The 27,632-nt window shown below is 40.2% G+C and overlaps 1 protein-coding gene and 1 non-coding gene across 3 annotated transcripts in view; both read right to left on the reverse strand.

Annotated features, from left to right (window-relative positions):
• Window positions 1–619: 619 nt before the first annotated feature.
• Window positions 620–27,632, reverse strand: part of TBRG4 (transforming growth factor beta regulator 4) — a 65,597-nt gene continuing 38,584 nt past the window's right edge. For both annotated transcript variants that reach the window (XM_053713711.1, XM_053713712.1), the window contains exons 10-11: window positions 19,790–19,904; window positions 620–948 (exon numbers count right to left, since the gene is read on the reverse strand). In XM_053713711.1, the coding sequence (XP_053569686.1) occupies window positions 847–948; window positions 19,790–19,904 (217 nt within the window). In that variant the 3' untranslated portion in view covers window positions 620–846. The remainder of the gene's footprint in view (window positions 949–19,789; window positions 19,905–27,632) is intronic.
• LOC128661932 (small nucleolar RNA SNORA5) lies at window positions 26,967–27,106 on the reverse strand. Its single transcript, XR_008402699.1, has one exon. It is a non-coding gene; the product is annotated as a small nucleolar RNA SNORA5 (small nucleolar RNA).

A 27,632-nucleotide genomic window follows, 5' to 3' on the forward strand; every position in this document is an offset into this window, starting at 1 on the left:
ATATCGATATACACAAATGTTTATTTTGTAACCTTTTCCTGTAATTTAACGGACAATTGTAGATTTGCTACGGAGCGCTCCAACACGCTATACAGGGATTGTTTGATCAGTGCAGGAGAGCTTGTTTATATCTGTCACTATTTGGCCACAGCATAGGAGATACAATAGTCAGTCAAGAGGCAATGAGTATTTTTCCCCCTCAGACTGCAAAACATCTGTTGCAATGCAGTGCTTAAAGGACCAATCAATACAGAAGTATTGAATTAACAAGTGCATAATAAGAATTAAATAACACTTACTCTGAATTTCAAATACGCAGTAGATTTTTTTCCTTGACAAATTTATTTTCCCACAGACTAGTATACATATACCTTCATCTTGTGCCTCAGAAAGTGTGCGTATAAAAGACTGTGCAAAATTTGATAATAGAAGTAAATTAGTAAAGCTATTAAAAAGTCATGATCTATCTAAACCATGAAAGTTTAATTGACTTTAGTGTCCCTTTAATTGAAGGCTGTACTATAGACATAACAAAATACTAAAAGTCCTTTTCAGATCTGATTACAAATTCACACAAACTAAACCAGCAGATGGTTAAATAAAAACACCAAACAATTAGTCCGTTTACATTTTTTTTGTTTTTATAGTTTTTAACCCACATTGTAATTTTTTTCTCCATTTACAGACAAGTCAAATTTCCCCACAAAGAAAATACAAATTAAATTAAAATACGGAACAGGGTAAAAGCATCATTTTCTGCCAGAGGTTAAGATCATTGCTATACAAGGTGATACATATATACACTGTGTTCTGCTGCATGCGGCGGGCTCCTCTGTCACAAGCTCCTCACCTAGCCATCTCTTCTGCTACTGCTTTGTTAATCTTGTCCTTCAGATACGCAGACTTCTGCCACTCGGATTTCAGATCTTGCCACTCGTAGTAAGGAACCTGTTGGGTGAAAATCAAAACCCAAATGATTAGAGACCAACGAAAAGAGAACAAAGATCAACCCAAGATATTTCTAACCAAAGTAATGTACTTTTGCTTAAAGGGACATGAAACCATTCATGATTCAGATAGAGAAACTACAATTTTAAACAACTTTCCAATTTACTTCTATTATTTAATTTGCTTCCTACCCTTGTTATCCTTTGCTGGAAGGTTTATCTAGGTAAGCTCAGGAGAAGCAGAAAACCTAGCTGTTGATTGGTGTGATAGATAGATATATAGATAGATATATATATATATCTATCTATATATATCTCACCCATGTGTTCAGTTAGAAACCATTAGTGCATAGCTGCTCCTTCAACAAATGATTCAAAGAGAATGATACAAATTAGATAATAGAAGTAAATTAGAAAGTTGTTTAAAATTGTAATCTCTATCTGAATCATGAAAGAAAAAAATTTGGGTTTTGTGTTCCTTTAAAGGGACACTAAAGTCAAAATTAAACGTTCATGATTCAGAGCACACTTTCCAATACACTTACATTACCTAAACGTTCACAATCTTTTTATATGCACACCGAGGCAACAGCTCCTACTGAGCATGTGCAAGATTCACAGAATATACGTATATGCATTTTGTGATTTTGCTGTCACATGATGCATTAGAATGTTTCCCTTGGGGGGGCGGAGCCAGCGCTCAAAGGAGATGGCTGCACGTTTGTGAGCTCTAGTCTCCCTTAAGGGCTAAATCAACTTAAAGGGACACTGAACCCAATTTTTTTCTTTCATGATTCAGATAGAGCATGCAATTGTAAGCACCTTTCTAATTTACTCCTATTATCAATTTTTCTTCGTTCACTTGCTATCTTTATTTGAAGAAGAAGGCATCTAAGCTTCTTTTTTGTTTCAGGACTCTGGACAGCTCTTTTTTATTGGTGGATGAATTTATCCACCAATCAGCAAGAATAACCCAGGTTATTCACCAAAAATGGGCCGGCATCTAAACTTACATTCTTGCATTTCAAATAAAGATACCAAGAGAAGGAAGAAAATTTTATAATAGAAGTAAATTAGAAAGTTGCTTAAAATTGCATGCTCTATCTGAATCATGAAACAAAAAATGTGGGTTAAGTGTCCCTTTAAATGTGAGTGTGTCTAGCTCAATTGATCCGCCAAGACGTCTCGACAAGCCCTACTTACCATCCCGGATTGCCATCTGACCGGATTTATAGCATAACAGCAAGAGGACGGCATTACATTACACCGCGGCTTGCGGCCTGCATCGCATTCAAGCTACGTGACACAGACCGCGGACAGAAGTGAAGGCTGCCAGACAGTCCGCGGGGGGAAAAGTGACCGCAGTGGTAAGCGGATATGTGTTGCATAAGGTGTGTGCCCTTTTGTGGACTTACTGTGCTCATGTGAAACCCCGGGAAGGGAAACATCAAATTTGGTGGAAGGCCGCAACCGACCACAATGAATGGGAACGCATGGCATTTTAAAGTGATGAAAGGTGAACCTGCTATAAGGGGACAGCAATAAAACATAATAACGAAACAAGAGATGTGTTTGACATCGGTTAATGTAATCTGTGCTCATCATGTAATTAAAAGTATATACAACTGACACATGCTGCGTACTTCTGAACACGTATGACTAGCCTGAGAAAGTAGGAAAGATAGTAAACAATACACCCCGGCCGCAGGCCTACAGCTGATGAAAAATACACGGGCTGCAGTGACACTGATACTAGCGACAAAAGTGGCAGACCTAATTTACTCACTACGCCGGTAGTTGACTACATCTCGCCCCTTCTATTGAGATTTAGAATACCGATCTTTCTTACTCAGGGGTTAAAATGTCTCCCAAAAAAGGGGGCAAACTAGACAAAGGCGTTAAAAAACGGACAGCAACAAACCCTTCTGTAAACAATTTTTTCAAGCACATAGATACACCTGGAAAAGTGCTAACAACTACAAGCGATGCCAGAGGAGATGCTTCCTCAGCCTCATCTGAATCTGAGGGAGAGAGTTCAGAGCATGCTGTCTCAGTTCCTAGAGCCCTGCTGAATTCATTGCCCTCAAAAAAGGACTTTTCCAACCTAATTGGCCAAGTTAAACAATGCATAAGGGAGGAAATCTCTGAGATTAAAAAAGAACTTTCAGATATGGGCCAGAGAGTAGAAAAATTAGAAGATACCAATGCCCTAACTGATTCCAACATACTCTTTCTCAGATCCAAAGTGGCCTTTCAAGATGAGCAACTTTTACAAATGGAGAACAAGCTAGACGACTTGGAAAACCGCAGTCGTCGTAGTAACATTCGAATTAGAGGAATCCCGGAGACCATCCTACCAGCAGATCTGGAAGAATACCTACAAGGAGTGTTTACTCTTGTCTTGGGAGTGGACTCAGAAGCCACAATAGCACTGGATAGATTTCACCGGGCTCTACGAGCAAAACCTCTGGGTGATCAGCCCCCAAGAGACGTAATTGTCAAGATCACTAGTTATCAAATCAAAGAGGAGATAATGAAAAAAGCACGACAGAAATATCCTCTTAAATACAGGGCTGACCCCATTCAGTTATTTGAAGATTTGTCTCCAAGAACATTACAGAAGAGACGTGAATTCAGATTCTTCACCACCACACTGAGACAGCGTAATATCCCGTACAGATGGGGCCACCCTTTCAATCTGCAAATTCCATGGAAGGGAAGAAGATTAATCTGCAATACAATAGAGGATATACAGAAGGTCTGTAAGGACCTGGAAATCACCACTATGCCTCAGCAGGATGAAATCAGTGAAAGAAGAGGGGAGAGACCCCATATGGCCCCACCTCTACCACAGAGATCGGAGTGGAAGAAAATACCAGCAAAATTGGTCAATAAAGACATTCAAAAAGTGGACTCTGCGACAACTTCAGGAAAGTGAACTTTTCTCTCTTTCTTTCTGGTGTGGGTTTGAATTTAATTGAACCTAGGGGGTAAAGGTTGCAGTTGATACAGCAGTGTTTGTGATCTGGGGGTCGCCTGCACTGGCCCACTCTGTGGTTTGAAGGTGGAGTGGGCCGGGGCGGGATGATCTCATGGACGAAGTTCTGTTGGGATATGATCGCATTGATTGATAGCCAAGAGCCTTTGACGATGAAGATAGGCGAGACATACTGTGTTGATAAGATATGATCACTGCCTTTGACCTAAGTAGAAATCACATTGTAAAGTAAATATTTGAATGCTGTGATGGTAGGAATCACGTGTTTATTTAAATGTAATGATTGAAGACCTATATTGTTTAATCTGCAAGGTGAGACGTTATATATCTTATGTCCAAATGTTTATAGGCGCACTCACTAAGCAACACCCAGGGTGTACCACGGTGAGGTAATATCTATCTCATGCCCAAATAGGGGTTTTGTATTCTCCCCTTAAAAGAATACGAGTTATAGCTCTTTTCATTCGCACCAGTTGTGCAATATTTATCTTGTTTGAATTTTGTTTTGTTTATTATTTTTTTAGTTGCTGCCGTGAGGGCCATCTTAATCTTAGATATGTAATCTGGGCTAAATATCACTGTCAATTATTTTCAATATTGCCACATAGCTTAGGACTATCTACACTTAGCTTCAAATCTCTGGATGACAGAAACTAATACACCCAGTATACATATAATTACCCAAAATGTAAAAGGTTTCAATTGCCCTAGTAAGCGGAATATGGCTATCAGAGACCTGTATAGGAAAGGAGGGAAAATCCTCTTACTGCAGGAAACACATTTTAAAACGGGTAAGATACCCAGGTTTTTTTCAACTCAATATCCGCAACATTTTCACAGCACGAACTCCACCAAAAAAATTAATGGGGTCAGCATTTTGGTGCACAAATCAATTCCATTTAAACCCCAAAAAATAGATAAGGATAAGGAAGGGAGATTCTTGGGAATTATGGGTCTGATGTTTGGTAGACCTGTGACAATTGTCAATCTATACGCCCCTAATGTGAGACAGGACCGTTTTGTTTCACAAATCTCAGATAGGATTACAGCCCTTGCCAAAGGCCCCCTAATTGCAGCTGGAGATCTTAACACCCCTCTCGACCCTGACCTAGACAGCTCTAACCCCAATGTTCGGCAGAACCAAAAAATGCTTCACTCTATTTGGAAAGACATTAGAGCTTTGACACTACATGATACATGGCGTTACACTCACCCGCACACTAGAGACTACACCTTTTTTTCAAACCCACAAAAAAGTTACTCAAGACTGGACTACATTCTAGTAGACCATCTCGCACTCTCATTAGTCAAACATGTACATATCAAACACACGACATGGTCAGACCACTCTTTAGTAGAATGTGTGATGGCATGGCCTTCTGCCCCCATCAAGCCCTTTACATGGCGTCTTGACAATGTGCTGCTAGCTGACTCAAAAGTGGTAGAATCATTCGCGGAGTTTTTAGACAGCTATTTTCTTATTAACAACACACCTGATGTCAGTCCCGCGACAGTATGGGAAGCACATAAAGCTTATATTAGGGGCGAATTTATCAAATTACAAGCATATAAACGCAAACAAACCCTTGCAGAATATGTTAAATTGGCACAAGAAGTATCTGAGGCTGATATGTCACTGACACTACACCCCAGGGATCAGGAACTAGCTAGGATTCTACAACACAAAAGCGATAACCTAAATAAACACTTACAACTCGAAACGCAGAGAAGCCAATTACACGTACAACAAAAATACTATGGTGAGGGAAATAGATCGGGGAAGCTATTAGCTAGAACATTAAAGCAGCAACGCACAAACTCCTACATTCACTCACTCAAATCACCACATAATACTAATATTGAGGACACAAAATCCATTGGGGACTCCTTCAAGAAGTTCTACCACAGACTATATAATTTGTTCCCCAACAGATCGCCAAATAACCATCAGTCAGAGTGTGAAAGGTATTTAGAAGGTATAAATCTCCCTAAACTCACAGAAGATGAAAGTAGGGTAATGGAAGCACAGATCTCCAGTAGGGAGATAATAGAAGCTATCAAAGAATTAAAACCGGACAAAGCCCCAGGACCAGATGGTCTCAGTAATAGGTATTATAAGGTCTTCAAGACCCAACTCACCCCACGCTTACCCTTTTCAATCAAATATCTGATACTGTAGTTTTCCCTGACACAATGCTACAGGCCCATATCTCAGTACTCCCTAAACCCGGTAAAAAACCAGAGATCCCAGCTAATTTCAGGCCAATCTCCTTGTTAAATGTAGATATCAAATTATATTCCAAAATAATAGCAAATAGGATAAATAAAGTCCTCCCAAAACTAATACATCACGACCAGGTTGGCTTTGTTCCAGAAAGGGAGGCTAAAGATAATATTGGAAAAGTATTAAACCTATTGGACTATATTAAACAATTCAAAATTCCTGCAATTTATCTATCAACCGATGCTGAAAAAGCATTCGATAGATTAGACTGGACCTTTTTATTAACAACCCTTCAAAAATTCGGCTTCCCCAAAACAATTATTTCAAAAATTTTTGCTCTATATTCTACCCCATCGGCCCAGATACGAGTAAATGGGACTCTGTCTGAACACCTCGAAATCAGGAATGGGACGAGGCAAGGTTGCCCGCTCTCCCCCATTCTTTTTATATTATCATTAGAACCATTGGCCACAAAATTGCGTGCACACTCGGGAATAAAGGGTATTACTATACAAGACCAATGTTATAAGTTAGCAATGTTCGCTGACGATATTCTCCTGACAATAGCTGAACCATTGCTCTCTCTCCCACACATCCAAAGTGAACTGGAGACATTTGGGGCAGTATCAAATTTCTTGATAAATATTAACAAATCGGAACTATACCCGATAAACCTCGCAGACTCAGAAATATTAGAAATTAAACATATGTTCCCCTATAAAATTCAGAGACAAGCATTAAAATATTTGGGGATATTATTGACACAGGACCCTATCTCCCTACGGAAACTAAATTACGGCCGATTGCTAGGGGAATTTGAACATTTGGTATCCTCTTGGCTACCGAAAAAACATATTTCTTGGCTGGGAAGAATTGCCGCTGCCAAAATGACATTATTACCAAAAGCACTATATGTCATGCAAGCATTGCCCATATCGGGAGTGTCAGCAGACATCAATAAGCTACAAGCGATTATAGACACATATTTGGGATAGGAAGCCCCCACGCCTGGCTAAGACCACGCTTTATAGACACAGGGAAGATGGGGGACTGGGGGTTCCTAATCTGCACTTTTATAAATTGGCAATTGCCGCAAATAAAGTAGTAGAATGGTGCAGACAAGGGGACAACTCTTATAAGAGAAGTGTCCATCTAGAATCCCAACTGTTCGGAGCCCCGCACATAGGTGGGATGTGCTGGGCTCCTCAAAAACCATCTATAGAAAAAATAGAAGCTTACCCAATTATCAAAGAAACCTGGTCCGACTGGTTAAAGTTACGCAACAAACACAAACACATAACATCCACTTATTCCCCTCTAACAATTCTTGACCCAAATGAGGAATTCCTACAAGACTGGTCAGGGAGGAAATTAAAAGTAGATCAAACGTCTAAACTAGTGGATCATATCCCTGTATATCTGTTATCAGAAAAAGGAAGAATAGCACAGAGAGAAACCCTACTAACACAAGGCTACACTTTTCTCCAATCCTGGTTGAGATACCATCAGATACGCCATTTCCTAGCTATGCACCAAAGCAAGCAAGATTTGCTCAGACCGCTCACGGTTTTTGAAAATTTATGCATATCACACCACCACCCTAAGGGGGTGATCTCCACAATGTATAGGATGGTCCTTAAGTCAAGTCTTCCGACCAAACCGAACTACATATCTAAATGGGAGGCTGAGATGGGTAGACAGTTTTCTGGTAAACAGTGGGATACATGGTTTCAGGCAACAGCCAAATCAGCACACTCATCAACAGCGCTTGAAACTAATACCAAAATTCTCACCAGGTGGTACCTAACACCAGGCAAGCTAAAACACATGTTTAAAAATGCTAGCGGCAAATGCTGGAGGGGTTGTGGGCAGGAAGGTACCATGTATCACATATGGTGGGAATGCAGAGTAATACACACATTTTGGATACAAATATATAACCAGATTTGCAAAACGATTGGTATTGATCGGACATTGTCACCGGAGGGTGTCTTGTTTAATGCCAACATGGAGATCCCTTGTAGGATTAGGAGAAACCTGTATCAAATACTAATAAATACAGCAAAAAGGCTCATAGCCAGAGCCTGGAAGAAAGCACACGCACCTACACTTAGCGATTGGTGTGATTTAGTGAAGCACACCTTAATATTAGAAAGGTTACATTATCTTAAAACAGGAAATTTGACTATGTACCATGATATGTTATTTCTATGGGAGCAGTATATACATGGTCCAGAGGTGGTAGGCAATTGATCTTTATTGAAAGTGTGACAGATAGAGCATAATATGTAATATATATGTATTAGAAGTTATGTCGTTGATGCCCAGAACAGTAAATGCATAGTGGCCCTCACGGTGGAAAATATGTTAAAATTTGTAAATTCTTTTGTAGTCACGAAGTTCTTCCAAATTTTTTAAGGTATAATGCAATAGGAACTCAATTTCACTGAACCTGGACTGCATAGAAAATTTTATGGACTTACACTCTACGCCATTCTCAGGAGTGACATTATGTGCAACCCGAAGGGGTATTTAACAGAGAACGAAAACAAAATATGGCTGTGGACTTGCTGTTACAGCCAGGGATTCAGTGAGATACCATTGGCTATATATAAACTTACCTTTACTGCACGGATTCAAATTGTTATTTCATTGAATGTGACACGCTGTTTAGGTTATTTTGCTTGGTACATTTATAATCTTTATCTTATGAGACCGCTTTTTATTTTGTATGTTTATTATACTTGAATAAAGCTCTTTTGAAAAAAAAAAAAAAAAAAAAAAAAAAAAAGAATGTTTCCCTTGCAGGATGAAGCGCAAGGTAAAGCGAGACATGCTTTGTTATTTAAAGACAAAAGCTGCTATACAATATTTAGTTCTTTAAGTGACCTGCTAAAAGTTTCTAATCTTCATGCTTCCTATATACACACTGATCTGATGTTTGGCGGTGCTGGACGTCAGTATATGGAGTAAAAATATGCCAGTTTAAATTTTGCTGAAAGAACCGTTCCTCAAATCCTGGGCCTTCAAAATGTGAGAAGATCATTTGAGGTGACAAGAGCCCACAGATTTGGGCCAGTTCAAGGAGATCAGATATAGTTTTTTGCTTGGAAACAAAGGAATAGTCTATTCAAAATTAAAAAAACTCATGATTCAGATAGAGCCTGCAATTTTAAGCAACTTTCTAATTTACTCCCATTATCAATTTTTTTTTTCGTTCTCTTGGTATCTTTATTTGAATGTAAAGCTTAGGAGCCTGCCCATTTGGTTCAGCCCCTGGGTAGAGCTTGCTGATTTGTGGCTACATTTAGACACCAATCAGCAAGCTCTACCCAGAGGCTTAACCAAAAATGGGCCGGCTCCTAAGCTTTACATTCACATAAAGATACCAGGAGAACGAAGAAAAATTGATAATAGAAGTAAATTCGAAAGTTGCATGTTCCTCCTGAATCATAAAAGAAGAAAAAAATTGGGTTTCATAGCTCTTTAATCTGCTGCGTTTTGCATCTGGAACCTTAAATAAAACGAGACAATTGACACTGTCCGCGAGTACATTTGCCTTGACGTATTACACTATGGCAGACTTTTGTTTGTTATTAGATCGCATGGGAACCTTGTCCATAATATTGATCAGATTAAGGACATTTTTAGAAGAGATTACCAAAACCCATACTCATCACAAAAACCTTATGAATAGGACAAAGGTGGATTTTGGAAGGATGTAAAATGACCTTAGTAATTCATTAGTTAACAAAAGAGCAACTGGATCATTTGAATAAACCAACGTCAGGTCCAGGTGGCATTTCTGTGGAATTTTATCGGTTACTGAATTGTAAAAAAGTATAGATACACTAGTCAAGTGATATAATGCTTATCTGCTGTAGGATCATTTGACAGCTTTAAAGCAGCCCACATTACTTTAATATCTAGACCAGAGAAAGATCTTGACATCATCATACAGACCCATTTGAATATTAACCTCTTAAGGACATATGACAGAATTTTTCCATCTTAAAACAATTGAGCAAACTGAAAGCTGTGTCCTTAAAGGGTTAAACCTAGACTATAAAAATCTTAACCAAGATGCTAAAATAGGCTAAAAGATTTTTTTCCTAGTTTAATCCATCCAGATCAATCAGGATTCGTCTCAGGAAGGAATCATTATAAACATATTAGGAAAATAATACCAGTTACTGTTAAAGGGACAGTCTAGTCCAAAACAAACTTTCATTATTCAGATAGGGCATGTCATTTTAAACAATTTTCAAATATACATCACCAATTCTGCTTTGTTCTCTTGGTATTCTTAGTTGAAAGCTAAACCTAGGGAAGGTTAATATGCCAATTTCTAAGCCCTTTAAGGCCGCCTCTCATCTCAGGGCATTTTTACAGTTTTTCACCACTAGAGGGTGTTAGCACAGTGTTATCTATATGAAGCACATAAACTAACGCATGTGGAGTTCCTAGGAGCTAGCACTGATTGGCTAAAATGCAAGTCTGTCAAAAGAACTTAAATAAGGGGCAGTTTGCAGAGGCTTAGGTACAAGGTAATCACAGAGGTAAAAAGTGTATTAATATAACTGTTGGTTATGCAAAACTAGCGAATGGGTACGAAAGGGATTATCTATCTTTTAAAACAGCAAATATTCTGGTGTACACTGTCCCTTTAATGAGTCATATGCGGTTAAGGAAGCAATAGGCAGTCAACCCATTATCTTTCTATTAGAGGAACATATGCAATTACAGTGACAAATAGATATTATATTGATCTTGTCTCAGTATACATTCCATAATTCCAAAAAAGAAAAAATGTATTTATACATTAAACAAAAATGCAATAATTAAAATTCCTCAAAGTATGATATATAAAAAGGCCTCAAACAATTCCTTATTAAATTCCAATCAGAACAATATCATAAATGGACATACAGTAGCTTAATCTATTTTAAAAAATGGGGACACACACACAACAACAACTGCGAACAACTCTGCCCCCTCCCTTCTCAATAGACCCACACTTTTCTGAATATAGATTTTTTTGGATATTCCTCCCTTTCTATAGCCTCATCAATAAACATGGACAAGACTTCAACCGAGAGGAATGGGCGCAACTTTTAGATGCATAAAAATATTTCTTTTTTAAGACACGATGAGTCCACGGATCATCTTAATTACTAATGGGATATTCCCCTCTTGGTCAGCAAGAGGCGGCAAAGAGCACCACAGCAAAGCTGTTAAATAGCTCCTCCCTTCCCTCCCACTCCAGTCATTCTCTTAGCCTATGTTAGTGCTAGGAAGCGGTAAAGTGAGGTGTTAAACTCTTGATTGAAAAATCTATTCTATCATTTTTAAAGTGGTACAAGATTGTGCTGCTTTGTCCTAGGGTGTAGCCATTGTCCATATCAGTCTCTTCAGTAGAGCATTGGTGGCTTTAGAGCAATGGGAACTTGTGGGACATAAATCTCACTGCGCCTCCCATGGAATTTTTGCTGCCCTTACCAAGAAAATCTGAGGGATATTACTCCGAACTTTCGTTTTAAATTACAGGTCCATGTGAGGGAGAGGACCTCGCAAACCTGGGAACTGCCTTACTGTCCGTCAGAAGAGGTAAGTGCTGACTTTATTCTGGGGGTTGAAGAAAGGTCTCAGAAGAAAGTTGGAAACTTAATCTTTATTTATACCTCATTTGATTTGACCTCTTTATCAGAGGGTTACAGATAGATTCCCCCAGATTTTTAGGGGACACTCTGGGGCAGTTTAGACGCAGGCACTGGGGCTGTATGGGACATATGCTTTCTTCTCCCGGCGGTTTCACGATAGCCGACCGGTATATCACCTATTGCAAATAACTGATGAATTATATGAATGGGACTTGTGGTCTCATCTCCCGGATGGTTTAATAATAGCCGACCGGGAGATCACATTTTGCCATAACAGATGAGCTATACAACAGACGAGCTCAGTGTGAGGTGATGCATGGGACTTGTGTTCTCATCTCCCAGCGGTTTCATAATAGCCGACCGGGAGATCACATTTTGCCATAACTGATGAGATATACTAACAGCGAGTTCAGTGTGAGGTGATTCCACGTTTAGTTTATTTCTATCGGACTAGCAGCTGCCAATCTGAAGCTGATCAGTCCGTTGTTATGCTCCCTGCAGTTCCACTTAGTAAAAATATTGATGGCGACCGGGAGATGGTTATGTTAACGCCCACGATGGGCGGAGTTGTGTGGCGCCAATTTAGTTGCGCACCACTTTGTCAGTTCTTCCGGGTATCGGAAAAAATAGAGCAGAGTGTTTACTCTTAAAAGTGAAAGTAACAGACCGGACAGTGTTTCAAAAGGCTTAGTCCGGAATATTTACTGTGCAAAAGGCTGGCAGGCACCTCAGCTAGTTTAGCTGAGGTGTAGAGGGGGTTTACAGTACCGTGTTCTTATCAACCATGTTTGCACTCTTAATTTAAGAAGTTACATGTTAAGACTTTAAAGTGACAGTAACGTAAATAAATTAAGTGACAGTAACGTAAATAAATAAAAAAAAAAGTTACTCTTTAAAATTAGACCGTAACGTTTTTTTCTGGGTGGTTTTTCTTGGATTATTCACCCATATGTTTTTTCTGTCCCTGATGTTGTGAGAGATCTTTACTATAAGAATTTAAAAGATTTTTCTCCACAAGTGCCCAAATATTTTTTATAGCCCACACATGCAGTGCCCTGCGTCTCTTCACTAACTCCACCTGGGGTTACTTGACAAAACATTGCAGCGATATCTGATGTATTTAAACGGTGAATGTTGCTGATACAGTAGTAACTTTCTCCGAATTATCCTCCCCGACGCCTGAAGTGGGGGATACTTCGGTAGTAGATAAGGTGGAAATCTCAGACTCTGTGTAATTCCTTGGTTTGATACTGAAGTGTTTTCTTTCAGCTTAGGCTTCAACACCTCCGTTTGTTACTTGAGGAGGTTATTACTACCCTGGATGACTCCAACATTACTGGCGTAGTCAGTCCTAATAAGTCCAGTACACTTTACAAAGTCAGGGAGAAACTGGGTATCCCCTTTTCTCCGGATATAGCAGACTATCTAGGAGTCTTGTCAATAGTACCCAGGGAATGGGTGTACGTCAGAGTTTACAACTACCTGCGGTTTGTATGGCTTGGTCACCAGTGCGGTGGCGTACTGTTTTGATGTGTTGTCTGATTCTATCGGACAGACAATTCTCTTGAAAAAATCCGGGATAGGATTAAGGCAATTAAGTTACCCAACTCCTTTATTTCAGATGCTCCTCTTCAAGGTTTTTAAGCTGGGAGCTAAGTTTTCAGGTTTTTGCTATATGGCCCGCAGAGCGTCAGGAAAGATATGGTCTGCGGATACCTCATCTGAGTATAAACTTTTGGGTGATTCCCTACAGGGAAGACCTTGTTTGGACCTGTTTTAACAGAAATTCTCTGATATTTCAAGAGGAAAGGGACATTCCTTCCCTCAGGATAAGAAATCTTGGAGTAAGCAATTCAAGTATCCTGCCAGGAAAACAAAGGCCAGCAGGGTAGGCCTGCCCCCATTCCGGAAGGACTCTGTATCCCTGGGATACAATCTAGAGTCAGGACTTTTTCTCCCAGGGGCAAATCTTTGCTTCAAAGATTATCTGCAGAAAAAGAGGCATTTTTCCACTGCATAGAAGACCTCTCTGACATGGGAGTGATAGTCCCTGTTCGGATTCAGGAACAGGGTCTGTGACTTATTCCAACTTGTTCGTGGCCAAAAGAAGGGAACCTTCAGTCCTGTTTCCAGGTCTCAAGAGTCTAAATAAATTCCTAAAATTACTGCCCTTCAAGATGGAAGCTATTCGTTCCACTCTCCCTTGATTCAAGAGGGTCAATCTATGACAACTGGGAATTAAAGGACGCGTATTTGCATGTTCCCATTTATAGGGAACAGCTCAAATTTCTAAGGTTTGCCTTTTCTAGAAAGAAAAAAAAAAATTCAATTTGTGGCTCTTCTCTTCGGTCTTGCCACAGCTCCCAGAATTTTCTCAAAGGTTCTGGGATCGCTGCTGGAGGTGCTTTGGTTAAGGGGCATTGCAGTGATGTCCTATCTGGCCGACACATTAGTCCAGGCAAGATCACTCACGGATATGTTGTTATCCTTCCAGAGATCCCTTCTAGGATGGGGAGCAGTCTGGGTCTCCCAAAAGGCTCAGGGAGTTTGGACTCAGAGTCTGTTCTACCCATAAACATTCTGGAGTTGAGAGCGATCTTCAATGCTCTTCTGGCCTGGCCCCAGTTAGCCTCGGTCCAGTTTATCAGGTTCCAGTCGGACAACATAACTTCAGTGGCCTGCATCAATCAGGGAGGAACGAGAAGTTCCTTAGCGATGACAGAGGTAACCAAATTAATTCAGTTGGCGGAGGCCCATTCTTGCTGTCTGTCGGCGATCCACATCCCAGGGGTCAAGAATGCCAAGCTCCCGAGGTACGGGTTGAGGTCCAGGGACTCTCAGATGTTAGCTTGGACCTTCAGTCTAGCATACCTATTTCTTCCGTTTTGCTCTTCTTCCTCGGGTCATTGCTCGAGTCAAGCAGGAGAGGGTCTCTGTGATAGTCATTGCACCGACTTGGCCTCGCAGGATTTGGTATGCAGATCTGGCGGTCATGTCGTCTCTGCAACCTTGGAGACTTCCGTATAGGAAGGACCTTCTAATTCAAGGACACTTCCAAATCTAGTTTCTCTGAAGATGACTGCTTGGAAATTGAACGCTTAATTTTATCCAAGCAGGGGTTTTCCGACTCTGTCATAGAGACCATGATTCAGGCTTGTAAGCCTGTATCTAGAAGGATTTACCATAAAATTTGGCTTAAATATCTCTATTGGTGTGAATCCAAGGACTACTCAGAGTAGAGTTAGGATTCCTAGAATTTTGTCTTTTCTCCAAGAGGGTTTGGAGAAAGGTTTATCGACGAGTTCCCTAAAGAGTCAATTCTCTGCCTTATCTATTTTGTTACACAAACGTCTGGCGGATGTCCCAGATGTACAATCATTTTGTCAGGCCTTGGTCAGGATTATGCCTGTGTTCAAACCAGTTACTCCTCCATGGAGTGTTAATTTAGTTCTCAAGGGGCTCCGTTTGAGCCTATGCATTCCTTAGATATTAAGTGGTTATCTTGGAAAGTTTTATTTCTTGTTGCTTTTTCTTCGGCTCGTAGAGTCTCAGAGCTCTCGGCATTGCAGTACGAATCTCCTTACCTTATTTTCCATTCAGATAAGGTAGTTTTACCTACTAAATTAGGATTTCTTCCTAAGGTTGTTTCTGATCGGAACATTTATCAGGAGATTGTTGTTCCTTCGTTGTGTCCTAATCCTTCTTCTCAGAAAGATCGACTGCACAATTTAGATGTGGTCCGTGCTTTAAAGTTTTACCTGCAGGCGACCAAAGACTTTCGTCAGTCTTCTTCTTTGTTTGTGATTTTCTCAGGAAAACGTAAGGGACAGAAAGCTACGGCTACTTCTCTTTCTTTTTGGCTGAAGAGTTTCATATGTTTTGCATATGAGACTGCTGGACAGCAGCTTCCCGAGAGGGTTACGGCTCATTCCACGAGGGCTGTGGCTTCCTCATGGGCATTCAAAAATGAAGCTTTTGTGGAACAGATTTGCAAGGCTGCAACTTGGTCCTCTCTTCACACACTAAGGCCGTTTTTGGGAGAAAGGTTCTTCAAGCAGTGGTGCCTTCCGTTTAGGTTCCCTGTCTTGTCCCTCCCGTATCATCCGTGTACTCTAGCTTGGTTATTAGATCCCATTAGTAATTAAGATGATCCGTGGACTCATCGTGCCTTAAAGAAAATTTATGCTTACCTGATAAATTTATTTCTATTTTGACACGATGAGTCCACGGCCCGCCCTGTTCTTGTACACAGGTTGTTGGTTATTATAAACTTCAGACACCTCTGCACCTTGGTTTTTCCTTTCTTTCCTTAACTTCGGTCGAATGACTGGAGTAGGAGGGAAGGGAGGAGCTATTTAACAGCTTTGCTGTGGTGCTCTTTGCCGCCTCCTGCTGACCAGGAGGTGAATATCCCATTAGTAATTAAGATGATCCGTGGACTCATCGTGTCAAAAAAGAAATACATTTAACAGGTAAGCATAAATTTTCTTTTTACAGGGCATATCTGCATATGATAGAGAAAATGTATACAAGGGCCCTTTCACCAGGTATTAAAATGGGAAAATAAAAAATAAAATTAGAGCTCTATGCAGACGATCTCTTGCCGTTTGTGATATCCTAATATTTACATTACAAGGATATTGCAATTAACAGATGTATGGAAGAATTGATGGTTATTGAATAAATGTCTCTAAATCAGAAATAGTATGGTTAAATGAGCATTCCTCTGATGTAATATACAAATTATCAGAAGTGAAGAGTTTAAAATACTTAGCTTTATTTCACACGATCCTACGAAATGGTATAGGTATAAATATTTCTAAGGTAATAAAAAAGGTCGAACAGAAATAAAAAAAATTGGATTAATTTACTGATAACATTGTCAGGGAGAGTATCTGATAAAGATGTGCATCTTACTAAAAATCTTACTCTATAAAGATGCTTCCCTATCTTCTTACTACAAAGGATAAAAAAAATTAGATTCAGCAAGTAGGAAATTTCTCTGAAAGAAAAAAGAAACCTAAGGTGTCGCTAGCTAAATTACAACTGCCAGTTTATAAAGGAAGGTTGAGTTTACCTAATTTTCAGTTGTATAACTGGGTAGCTCTATTGAGTCGGCCAGATTGGTTTGCTAAAAACTGAATATCAAGTTGTCATGAATTAGAACAAAATAATAACAAAAAAAGTGTACATTAAATTATTTATTGTACGCTTCCAATAAAGAAATAAAGTAATACATCATCTTTTATTTAGGGAATTGACAATATCTCATGTATAATAAATCATTCAGCACACACAAAAAAAAAAGCACACACACAATCATGGATTTTAAGAGGTTTCAGCCCTTATAAAATGTCCCCACATCAGACTGGTTCTGCTTTTGGCAATTAAAACATTACGTTTTAAGATTATTTGACCATCAAGTTTTGGAAAAGCCACCTTGATCTGGGAAATTATAGATAAGCATGAATTGAACACATTTTCTTTGTATCACTATATCCATTAACCATTTTATATATCACAGAGAGAGAATTAAACAAAATCTAAGGATAGTATGGTAGAACAAAGTATTACGTGTGTATATAAAGCAACTTTGTCTTCTGATTAAAGAGTCACAATTTCAAATAAAAGGGGGATTATTTGAAGTTATCCAGACTCAAACATTGGGAGAGAGATTTGTCTACTTTATTTAATCCGGATTTAAAAGCACTATTTGTGGCAATGCCATAAAGTGCAGCAATTTTGGTGTAAGGTGAATTTTTTTTTTATCAAAGTCTATTGGAAAGAAAGTAATTTTCATTGCCAAATATACTTCTGTTTGATACTAATTTCTGGTCTAGCAGCTACAAAAATGTAATAATGTTACTTTATTGATAAGAAAATTAATCTTCAAATACTGGCTTTCTAATAATGTACCAACAATTACCAACCTTAAAGAATTAATCAAGAAGCAAATTGTGATATGTTTGATTAAAAGAATTAAAGTGAATGTAAACTTAAGACTAGTGCCCCATGGCATTAAGACTAGTGCCCCATGGAATTGGATAGACTTTTAAATTATTTTTAAAAATTAGCCAGGGTTCAATTTATCCAATTTTTCATATGTATGTATTTTGTACAATTTTTACCGCTGCGACGGTAAGCGCAGCTCTCTTGTCCGCCATTTTGTCTAATTGATTGACAGAGGACTATTCGTAAAATAAATAATCCTCGTTTCCCCCCGGGCCGTGACGTTTATGTAAAGGGATTGAACGACCCTGGGGGGGGGGACAAGGATTAGTTCTTTCACGAATCATCATCTGTCAATCAATTAGACAATATGATGGGCGGGAGGTACTGCACTTATCCTCACAGCGGTAAAAATTGGACAAAATACATAAATATAAAAAAAAAAATGATGAATTAAACCCTGGCTATTTTTTTAAAGTCTATCCAATGCTGTGGGACACTAACTAGTCTTAAGTTTACATTCACTAAGTCTTTCCTGAAAAATTGGCCTTTATATTTGAGTATATTGGAAAATGATCTGGAATGTAATAGATTTCTTAATATAGGATAATCCTTTTTTTTTTAGAATGTGTATAAAAATGTGTTTATTTCTCGCTTTTGAATGATTTATTTTTCTCTGTATTCTGTATTTGAAAAAGTAGGATAAAAAAAAAATCTGAAACCAAAAAAAAACTTTCCTTGTCGTTTCACTTCAATTAAAATTAGATCATTTTAGGCCAATAATTTCTTACTTGAACTTCTGTAGTTTTAGTTAAAACGAGACTATAGATATGAATGTTCTTATCCCCTTGGCTATATAGTGTAATTCTAACAGTAATGCTACATGAGTTGCAAGTATCTTTGTATTTAATAGCCCATGTGATGTAGCACATACAGATATGACCAAAAGTCGCATTAAAAAATGATTGTATGCTATATCTGAATCATAAAAGAAATTATGGATTTCATGTCCCTTTAAGAACACAGGGAAAGTTGTCTGAGCACAAATCGGCACCCTGTGCAGCACCAAGGTGAATTACAAATCTAGGCAGACTAGCACATAACCGACAACACGTTTTTAGACCCAGACTCATTGTGCCTTAGTTACACCAAGCAGTTACATTGTAGCTCTCCACTTTTCAAATACCAGAAAGGTTACTGTACTTTAATAAAGTAGAATTAGAATTGAATTGATGTTTTAGGGTTACCCCCATCCTTAGACCCAGAGTGTGCCTTCAATAACTTCATTGGATATATTTGGGGCATTTGAAGTAAACAACAAAACAGGTAAATGTTCTGTGCTTGGTATCTGAAAAGACCCCCCCTTATGTGACTGGGGCAATTCAGGGCTGAATTTGTTCAAAATCTAGGAGCTGGCCCATAAATTTAGGAGCCAGAAACTTTTGGCCATCACTATGATTAATATAAATAGACAAATGTATGTACAGATACTTACACGTGTGTAGGGGTGTGTGTTTCTTGGTATCCTTTGTTAGAAATCGCAGGTAGGTAGGCTCATGAGCATACACATCTGAAGCACTATATGGCTGCAGTTTTGCAAGAATGCTTTCATAATTGTATACACTGCACCAAAACTGCTGCCATATAGTGCTCTAGACACAAGCAAACTACCTACCTTCGACAAAAGAATACAATGAGGAGATTAATTAAAACCTTATATAATAATTGAATGCTTTATCTGAATCATGAAAAACTTTCAGCATGGACTCGGTATCTATTGTGAAGCCTAGACAGCAATTGCTTGCGGTGTACAAGCAATGTTCTTGCTAGCAAAGCTCATGCATCCCAATCATGAGCTAAGTTTGCCCTGAAACATAGCCAGTTTAGATTTGTCAATGTCATGTGGCACCAGCTTTGGTGAGAGAAGAACTTGGGTTACAGTGAAAAATAATGTAATCAGTGTCACTACAATGCAGTGAGGGACGTGCTCGCACAAGGAAGATTCACTGACCTCAACCACCAGGAAACCAGCAGTCTGGAGATGCCTCCTCATCAGCACAAACCGGCCCAGCAGATCCTTTGTGCGCGACGTAAAGTTAGGGAAATCCCAGCTGACGAAAGCAAATCTGATGATGGATAACAAGAGAAAGCTTGAGCGGATTTCTACCTTAAAGCAACAATCCTTGTTTGGCCACAAACCTGCTTTGAACAGTTCTAGGTCAACCTTGAATGTAGCCATGGGCTTACAGTCAGAGAGCCACACCTGGCTACTAGAATTTTACTCTGGTGCCCTTTTAAATTATATCAGTTTTCTGTATTCAACACTCTTGTCCGCCCCCTCAATATTTGTGTTGGTTCTAAATGTTAAAGAAAATTAGTCATCCTCTGATGTGAACACTCCCTTACTATATTAATGACTACCACATACCATGTGAGTAAATAACACATCATCAGCATCTACTGCACAACTTATTTAAAAAAAATAAAAAAATGTCCAGTGCTAGTAATTAACAGCTAGGGAGCAGATTAAAAGGGACAGTCAACTTAAAAAATGTTCCTACTTATTTAGATAATGTTTGCAATGATTAGTATTGCAAACAGTATCCCAATGTGGATCGATATATAGTGTGTAAGTAAAAATACTTACCAGTTCATCTTTGGCCGTTTTGGGATGGCCGCCTGAGGCCCCCCCCCCCCCCCCCGACGTCATCCTGATTTTGTACTCATCGTCCACAAGTCGATATTGCACGGACCCACGATTTGCGCATGCGCAATGCGCCGTTTATGCTCGAAAATAATGTCCTGTAAACTGAAAAACATAATTTATGCTTACCTGATAAATTCCTTTCTTCTGTAGTGTGATCAGTCCACGGGTCATCATTACTTCTGGGATATTAACTCCTCCCCAACAGGAAGTGCAAGAGGATTCACCCAGCAGAGCTGCATATAGCTCCTCCCCTCTACGTCACTCCCAGTCATTCGACCAAGGACCAACGAGAAAGGAAAAGCCAAGGGTGAAGTGGTGACTGGAGTATAAATTAAAAAATATTACCTGCCTTAAAACAGGGCGGGCCGTGGACTGATCACACTACAGAAGAAAGGAATTTATCAGGTAAGCATAAATTATGTTTTCTTCTGTTAAGTGTGATCAGTCCACGGGTCATCATTACTTCTGGGATACCTATACCAAAGCAAAAGTACACGGATGACGGGAGGGATAGGCAGGCTCTTTATACAGAAGGAACCACTGCCTGAAGAACCTTTCTCCCAAAAATAGCCTCCGATGAAGCAAAAGTGTCAAATTTGTAAAATTTGGAAAAAGTATGAAGCGAAGACCAAGTTGCAGCCTTGCAAATCTGTTCAACAGAGGCCTCATTCTTAAAGGCCCAAGTAGAAGCCACAGCTCTAGTGGAATGAGCTGTAATCCTTTCAGGAGGCTGCTGTCCAGCAGTCTCATAAGCTAAACGAATTATGCTACGAAGCCAAAAAGAAAGAGAGGTAGCAGAAGCTTTTTGACCTCTCCTCTGCCCAGAGTAAACGACAAACAGAGAAGACGTTTGTCGAAATTCCTTAGTTGCCTGTAAGTAAAATTTTAGAGCACGGACTACATCCAGGTTGTGCAGTAGACGTTCCTTCTTCGAAGAAGGATTTGGGCATAAAGAAGGAACAACAATCTCTTGATTGATATTCCTGTTAGTAACTACCTTAGGTAAGAACCCAGGTTTAGTACGCAGAACTACCTTATCCGAATGAAAAATCAAATAAGGAGAATCACAATGTAAGGCTGATAACTCAGAGACTCTTCGAGCCGAGGAAATAGCCATTAAAAATAGAACTTTCCAAGATAACAACTTTATATCAATGGAATGAAGGGGTTCAAATGGAACGCCCTGTAAAACATTAAGAACAAGGTTTAAACTCCATGGTGGAGCAACCGTTTTAAACACAGGCTTAATCCTGGCCAAAGCCTGACAAAAAGCCTGGACGTCAGGAATTTCTGACAGACGTTTGTGTAACAGAATGGACAGAGCTGAAATCTGTCCCTTTAATGAACTAGCGGATAAACCCTTTTCTAAACCTTCTTGTAGAAAAGACAATATCCTAGGAATCCTAACCTTACTCCAAGAGTAACCTTTGGATTCACACCAATATAGGTATTTACGCCATATCTTATGGTAAATCTTTCTGGTAACAGGTTTCCTAGCCTGTATTAAGGTATCAATAACTGACTCAGAAAACCCACGTCTTGATAAAATCAAGCGTTCAATTTCCAAGCAGTCAGCTTCAGAGAAGTTAGACTTTGATGTTTGAAGGGACCCTGAATCAGAAGGTCCTGTTTCAGAGGTAGAGACCAAGGTGGACAGGATGACATGTCCACCAGATCTGCATACCAAGTCCTGCGTGGCCACGCAGGTGCTATTAGAATCACTGATGCTCTCTCTTGTTTGATTCTGGCAATCAATCGAGGAAGCATCGGGAAGGGTGGAAACACGTAAGCCATCCTGAAGTCCCAAGGTGCTGTCAGGGCATCTATCAGGACTGCTCCTGGATCCCTGGATCTGGACCCGTAACGAGGAAGCTTGGCGTTCTGTCGAGACGCCATGAGATCTATCTCCGGTTTGCCCCAACGTCGAAGTATTTGGGCAAAGACCTCCGGATGAAGTTCCCACTCCCCTGGATGAAAAGTCTGACGACTTAAGAAATCCGCCTCCCAGTTCTCCACTCCCGGGATGTGGATTGCTGACAGGTGGCAAGAGTGAGACTCTGCCCAGCGAATTATCTTTGATACTTCCATCATAGCTAGGGAGCTTCGTGTCCCTCCCTGATGGTTGATGTAAGCTACAGTCGTGATGTTGTCCGACTGAAACCTGATGAAACCCCGCGTTGTCAACTGGGGCCAAGCCAGGAGGGCATTGAGAACTGCTCTCAATTCCAGAATGTTTATTGGCAGGAGACTTTCCTCCTGACTCCATTGTCCCTGAGCTTTCAGAGAACTCCAGACGGCACCCCAACCTAGAAGGCTGGCGTCTGTTGTTACAATTGTCCAGACTGGTCTGCTGAATGGCATCCCCCTGGACAGATGTGGCCGAGAAAGCCACCAAAGAAGAGAATTTCTGGTCTCTTGATCCAGATTCAGAGAAGGGGATAAGTCTGAGTAATCCCCATTCCACTGACTTAGCATGCACAGTTGCAGTGGTCTGAGGTGTAGGCGAGCAAAGGGTACTATGTCCATTGCCGCTACCATTAAGCCAATTACCTCCATGCATTGAGCCACTGACGGGTGTTGAATGGAATGAAGGGTGCGGCAAGCACTTTGAAGTCTTGTTAACCTGTCCTCTGTCAGGTAAATCTTCATTTTTACAGAATCTATAAGAGTCCCCAGGAAGGGAACTCTTGTGAGTGGAACGAGTGAACTTTTCTTTTCGTTCACCTTCCATCCATGTGACCTTAGAAATGCCAGTACTAACTCTGTATGAGATTTGGCAGTTTGAAAGCTTGAAGCTTGTATCAGTATGTCGTCTAGGTACGGAGCTATTGAAATTCCTCGCGGTCTTAGTACCGCCAGAAGAGTGCCCAGAACCTTTGTGAAGATTCTTGGAGCCGTAGCCAATCCGAATGGAAGAGCTACAAATTGGTAATGCCTGTCTAGAAAGGCAAACCTTAGATACCGGTAATGATTTCTGTGAATCGGTATGTGAAGGTAAGCATCCTTTAAATCCACTGTGGTCATGTACTGACCCTCTTGGATCATGGGCAAAATTGTTCGAATAGTTTCCATCTTGAACGATGGAACTCTTAGAAATTTGTTTAGGATCTTTAAGTCCAGGATTGGTCTGAAAGTTCCCTCTTTTTTGGGAACCACAAACAGATTTGAGTAAAACCCCTGTCCCTGTTCCGATCGTGGAACTGGGTGGATTACTCCCATTAACAAGAGCTCTTGTACGCAGCGTAGAAACGCCTCTTTCTTTGTCTGGATTGTTGACAACCTTGACAGATGAAAGCTCTCTCTTGGAGGAGAGGATTTGAAGTCCAGAAGGTATTCCTGAGATATTATTTCTAGCGCCCAGGGATCCTGGACATCTCTTGCCCAAGCCTGGGCGAAGAGAGAAAGCCTGCCCCCCACTAGATCCGATCCCGGATCGGGGGCCCTCAATTCATGACGTTTTAGGGGCAGCAGTAGGTTTCCTGGTCTGCTTGCCCTTGTTCCAGGACTGGTTAGGTTTCCAGCCTTGTCTGTAGCGAGCAACAGCTCCTTCCTGTTTTGGTGCATAGGAAGTTGATGCTGCTCCTGCTTTGAAATTACGAAAGGAACGAAAATTAGACTGTCTAGTCTTAGTTTTGGCTTTGTCCTGAGGCAGGGCATGGCCTTTACCTCCTGTAATGTCAGCGATAATCTCTTTCAACCCGGGCCCGAATAAGGTCTGCCCTTTGAAAGGTATATTAAGCAATTTAGACTTAGAAGTAACATCAGCTGACCAGGATTTTAGCCACAGCGCCCTGCGTGCCTGAATGGCGAATCCTGAATTCTTCGCCGTAAGTTTAGTTAGATGTACTACGGCCTCCGAAATGAATGAATTAGCTAGTTTAAGGACTCTAAGCCTGTCCGTAATGTCGTCCAGAGTAGCTGAACTAATGTTCTCTTCCAGAGACTCAATCCAGAACGCCGCTGCAGCCGTGATCGGCGCAATGCATGCAAGGGGTTGCAATATAAAACCTTGTTGAACAAACATTTTCTTAAGGTAACCCTCTAATTTTTTATCCATTGGATCTGAAAAGGCACAGCTATCCTCCACCGGGATAGTGGTACGCTTAGCTAAAGTAGAAACTGCTCCCTCTACCTTAGGGACCGTTTGCCATAAGTCCCGTGTGGTGGCGTCTATTGGAAACATTTTTCTAAATATCGGAGGGGGTGAGAACGGCACACCGGGTCTATCCCACTCCTTAGAAACAATTTCAGTAATTCTCTTAGGTATAGGAAAAACCTCAGTACTCGTCGGTACCGCAAAATATTTATCCAACCTACACATTTTCTCTGGTATTGCAACTGTGTTACAATCATTCAGAGCCGCTAACACCTCCCCTAGTAATACACGGAGGTTTTCCAGTTTAAATTTAAAATTTGAAATATCTGAATCCAGTCTGTTTGGATCAGAACCGTCACCCACAGAATGAAGTTCTCCGTCCTCATGTTCTGCAACCTGTGACGCAGTATCTGACATGGCCCTAATATTATCAGCGCACTCTGTTCTCACCCCAGAGTGATCACGCTTACCCCTTAGTTCTGGTAATTTAGCCAAAACTTCAGTCATAACAGAAGCCATATCCTGTAATGTGATTTGTAATGGCCGGCCAGATGTACTCGGCGCTACAATATCACGCACCTCCCGAGCGGGAGATGCAGGTACTGGCACGTGAGGCGAGTTTGTCGGCATAACTCTCCCCTCGTTGTTTGGTGAAATTTGTTCAATTTGTACAGATTGACTTTTATTTAAAGTAGCATCAATACAGTTAGTACATAAATTTCTATTGGGCTCCACTTTGGCATTGCAACAAATGACACAGGTATCATCCTCTGAATCAGACATGTTTAACACACTAGCAAATAAACTTGCAACTTGGAATACAATTCAATTAAAAACGTACTGTGCCTTTAAGAAGCACAGAAAATCTATGACAGTTGAAAATTAATAAATTGAAACAGTTATAGCCTCAATCCTTGTAAACAACACAACTTTAGCAAAGGTTTATCCCAATAGCAAAGATAACAAATTCTGAAAGCAGGAAACAATTACAGAATAAACATTTTTTTATCACAGTCAACTATAATTCTCACAGCTCTGCTGAGAGAAATTACCTCCCTCAAAATAAGTTTGAAGACCCCTGAGTTCTGTAGAGATGAACCGGATCATGCAGGAAATACAATGAGCTGCTGACTGAAAAAACTGATGCATAGAAAAGGCGCCAAAACCGCCCCTCCCCCTCACACACAGCAGTGAGGGAGAACAGAAACTGACAGAAAAAAACAGATTTAAGCAACTGCCAAGTGGAAAAATGGTGCCCAAACATTTATTCACTCAGTACCTCAGCAAATGAAAACGATTTTACATTCCAGCAAAAACGTTAAACATAATTTCTAGTTATTAAACAGCTTTATGTACTTCTTACAGTGTAATTCTCTGAAGTGTAAAGTATACATACATGACATTATATCGGTATGGCAGGATTTTCTCATCAATTCCATTGTCAGAAAATAAAAGCTGCTACATACCTCTATGCAGATTCATCTGCCCGCTGTCCCCTGATCTGAAGATTACCTCTCCTCAGATGGCCGAGAAACAGCAATATGATCTTAACTACTCCGGCTAAAATCATAGCAAAAACTCTGGTAGATTCTTCTTCAAACTCTGCCAGAGAGGTAATAACACACTCCGGTGCTATTTTAAAATAACAAACTTTTGATTGAAGATATAAAACTAAGTATAATCACCATAGCCCTCTCACACCTCCTATCTAGTCGTTGGGTGCAAGAGAATGACTGGGAGTGACGTAGAGGGGAGGAGCTATATGCAGCTCTGCTGGGTGAATCCTCTTGCACTTCCTGTTGGGGAGGAGTTAATATCCCAGAAGTAATGATGACCCGTGGACTGATCACACTTAACAGAAGAAAGTCTGATTTCTTCAGACTTCAGAAAATTCCTCAGGGACTTTGTACCAGGCTGCAGTTTCCTGGCGTTGAAGAAATCATTCCGTTTACAGGACATTTTTTTTTTACAATAGCAGTGACAATATTAGTAACAGTACTACACCATACAGATGCCAAGTGTTAGCAAATGCCACTTTCCTTTTTGGCAGAGAGCTGGCACAGTTTGTAAATTAACAGCTTCACTGCCTGATTTATAGAATACTACAGTTCCTAACTGAAAAAGCCCCCTTGGGCATAAACGGCGGATTGCGCATATCAAGGGTCCGTGCAATATATCAACTTGTGGACGATGAGTACAAGATTAGGATGAAGTCAGGGAGGGAGGCCTCAGGCAGCCATCTCAAAACGGCCGAAGATGAACTAGTAAGTATTTTTACTTACACACTATATATATATATATATATATCGATCCACATTGGGATACGGCTTGCAATACTAATCATTGCAAACATTATCTAAATAAGTAGGAACTTTATTATTATGAGCTTGTCAGCAGCTCATATCTGTCCTCCTTGTCCATTTGTATAGACATGAGGCCCGCGAGCAGATGTTAACTTTTATGTAGCAACCATTTTGGCCAGCAGTATCCACAGATCAGGAAGTGCTGAATTTGACAAGGCTGCAGGGTAACTATTTCCTATGATGAAGCACATAACCAGAAATGTCTCATTACATGCAGTGACCGTCAGAAGCTGCCATGTGATCTGTATATAGGAAAATAATCAAAAGATCAAGATTGGAAAATTTGTTTTGGATATTTTTACTTACACACTATATATCGACCCACATTGGGATACTGCTTGCAATACTAATCATTGCAAACATTATCTAAATAAGTAGGAACTTTATTAGGTTGACTGTCCATTTAAACCCCTTAGCATGCCCTCATAATGAGAGAGATGAGATCAATGTGCTGCTTATGCTGTTGCTGGATGCCTGCATGCAGTAACAGCAAAGTTTGACTGTTATTGTGTATACAATCACTGACAGCCAGTCACAGTGATTGTATACTTTAAAAGCAGCGTAGATACAAGTATGCTGCAATAGAAGCATTAGTTTCTTTGGATGCTTATGTGAAATAAGTACATATGGCGCCTGGTGCGCATGCAAACACTAACAGTGCCTTGTACATACACGCATTAAGAGATGG

The sequence above is a fragment of the Bombina bombina genome, chromosome 5 (assembly GCF_027579735.1).
Source record: "Bombina bombina isolate aBomBom1 chromosome 5, aBomBom1.pri, whole genome shotgun sequence".
Taxonomy (NCBI): Eukaryota; Metazoa; Chordata; class Amphibia; order Anura; family Bombinatoridae; genus Bombina; species Bombina bombina.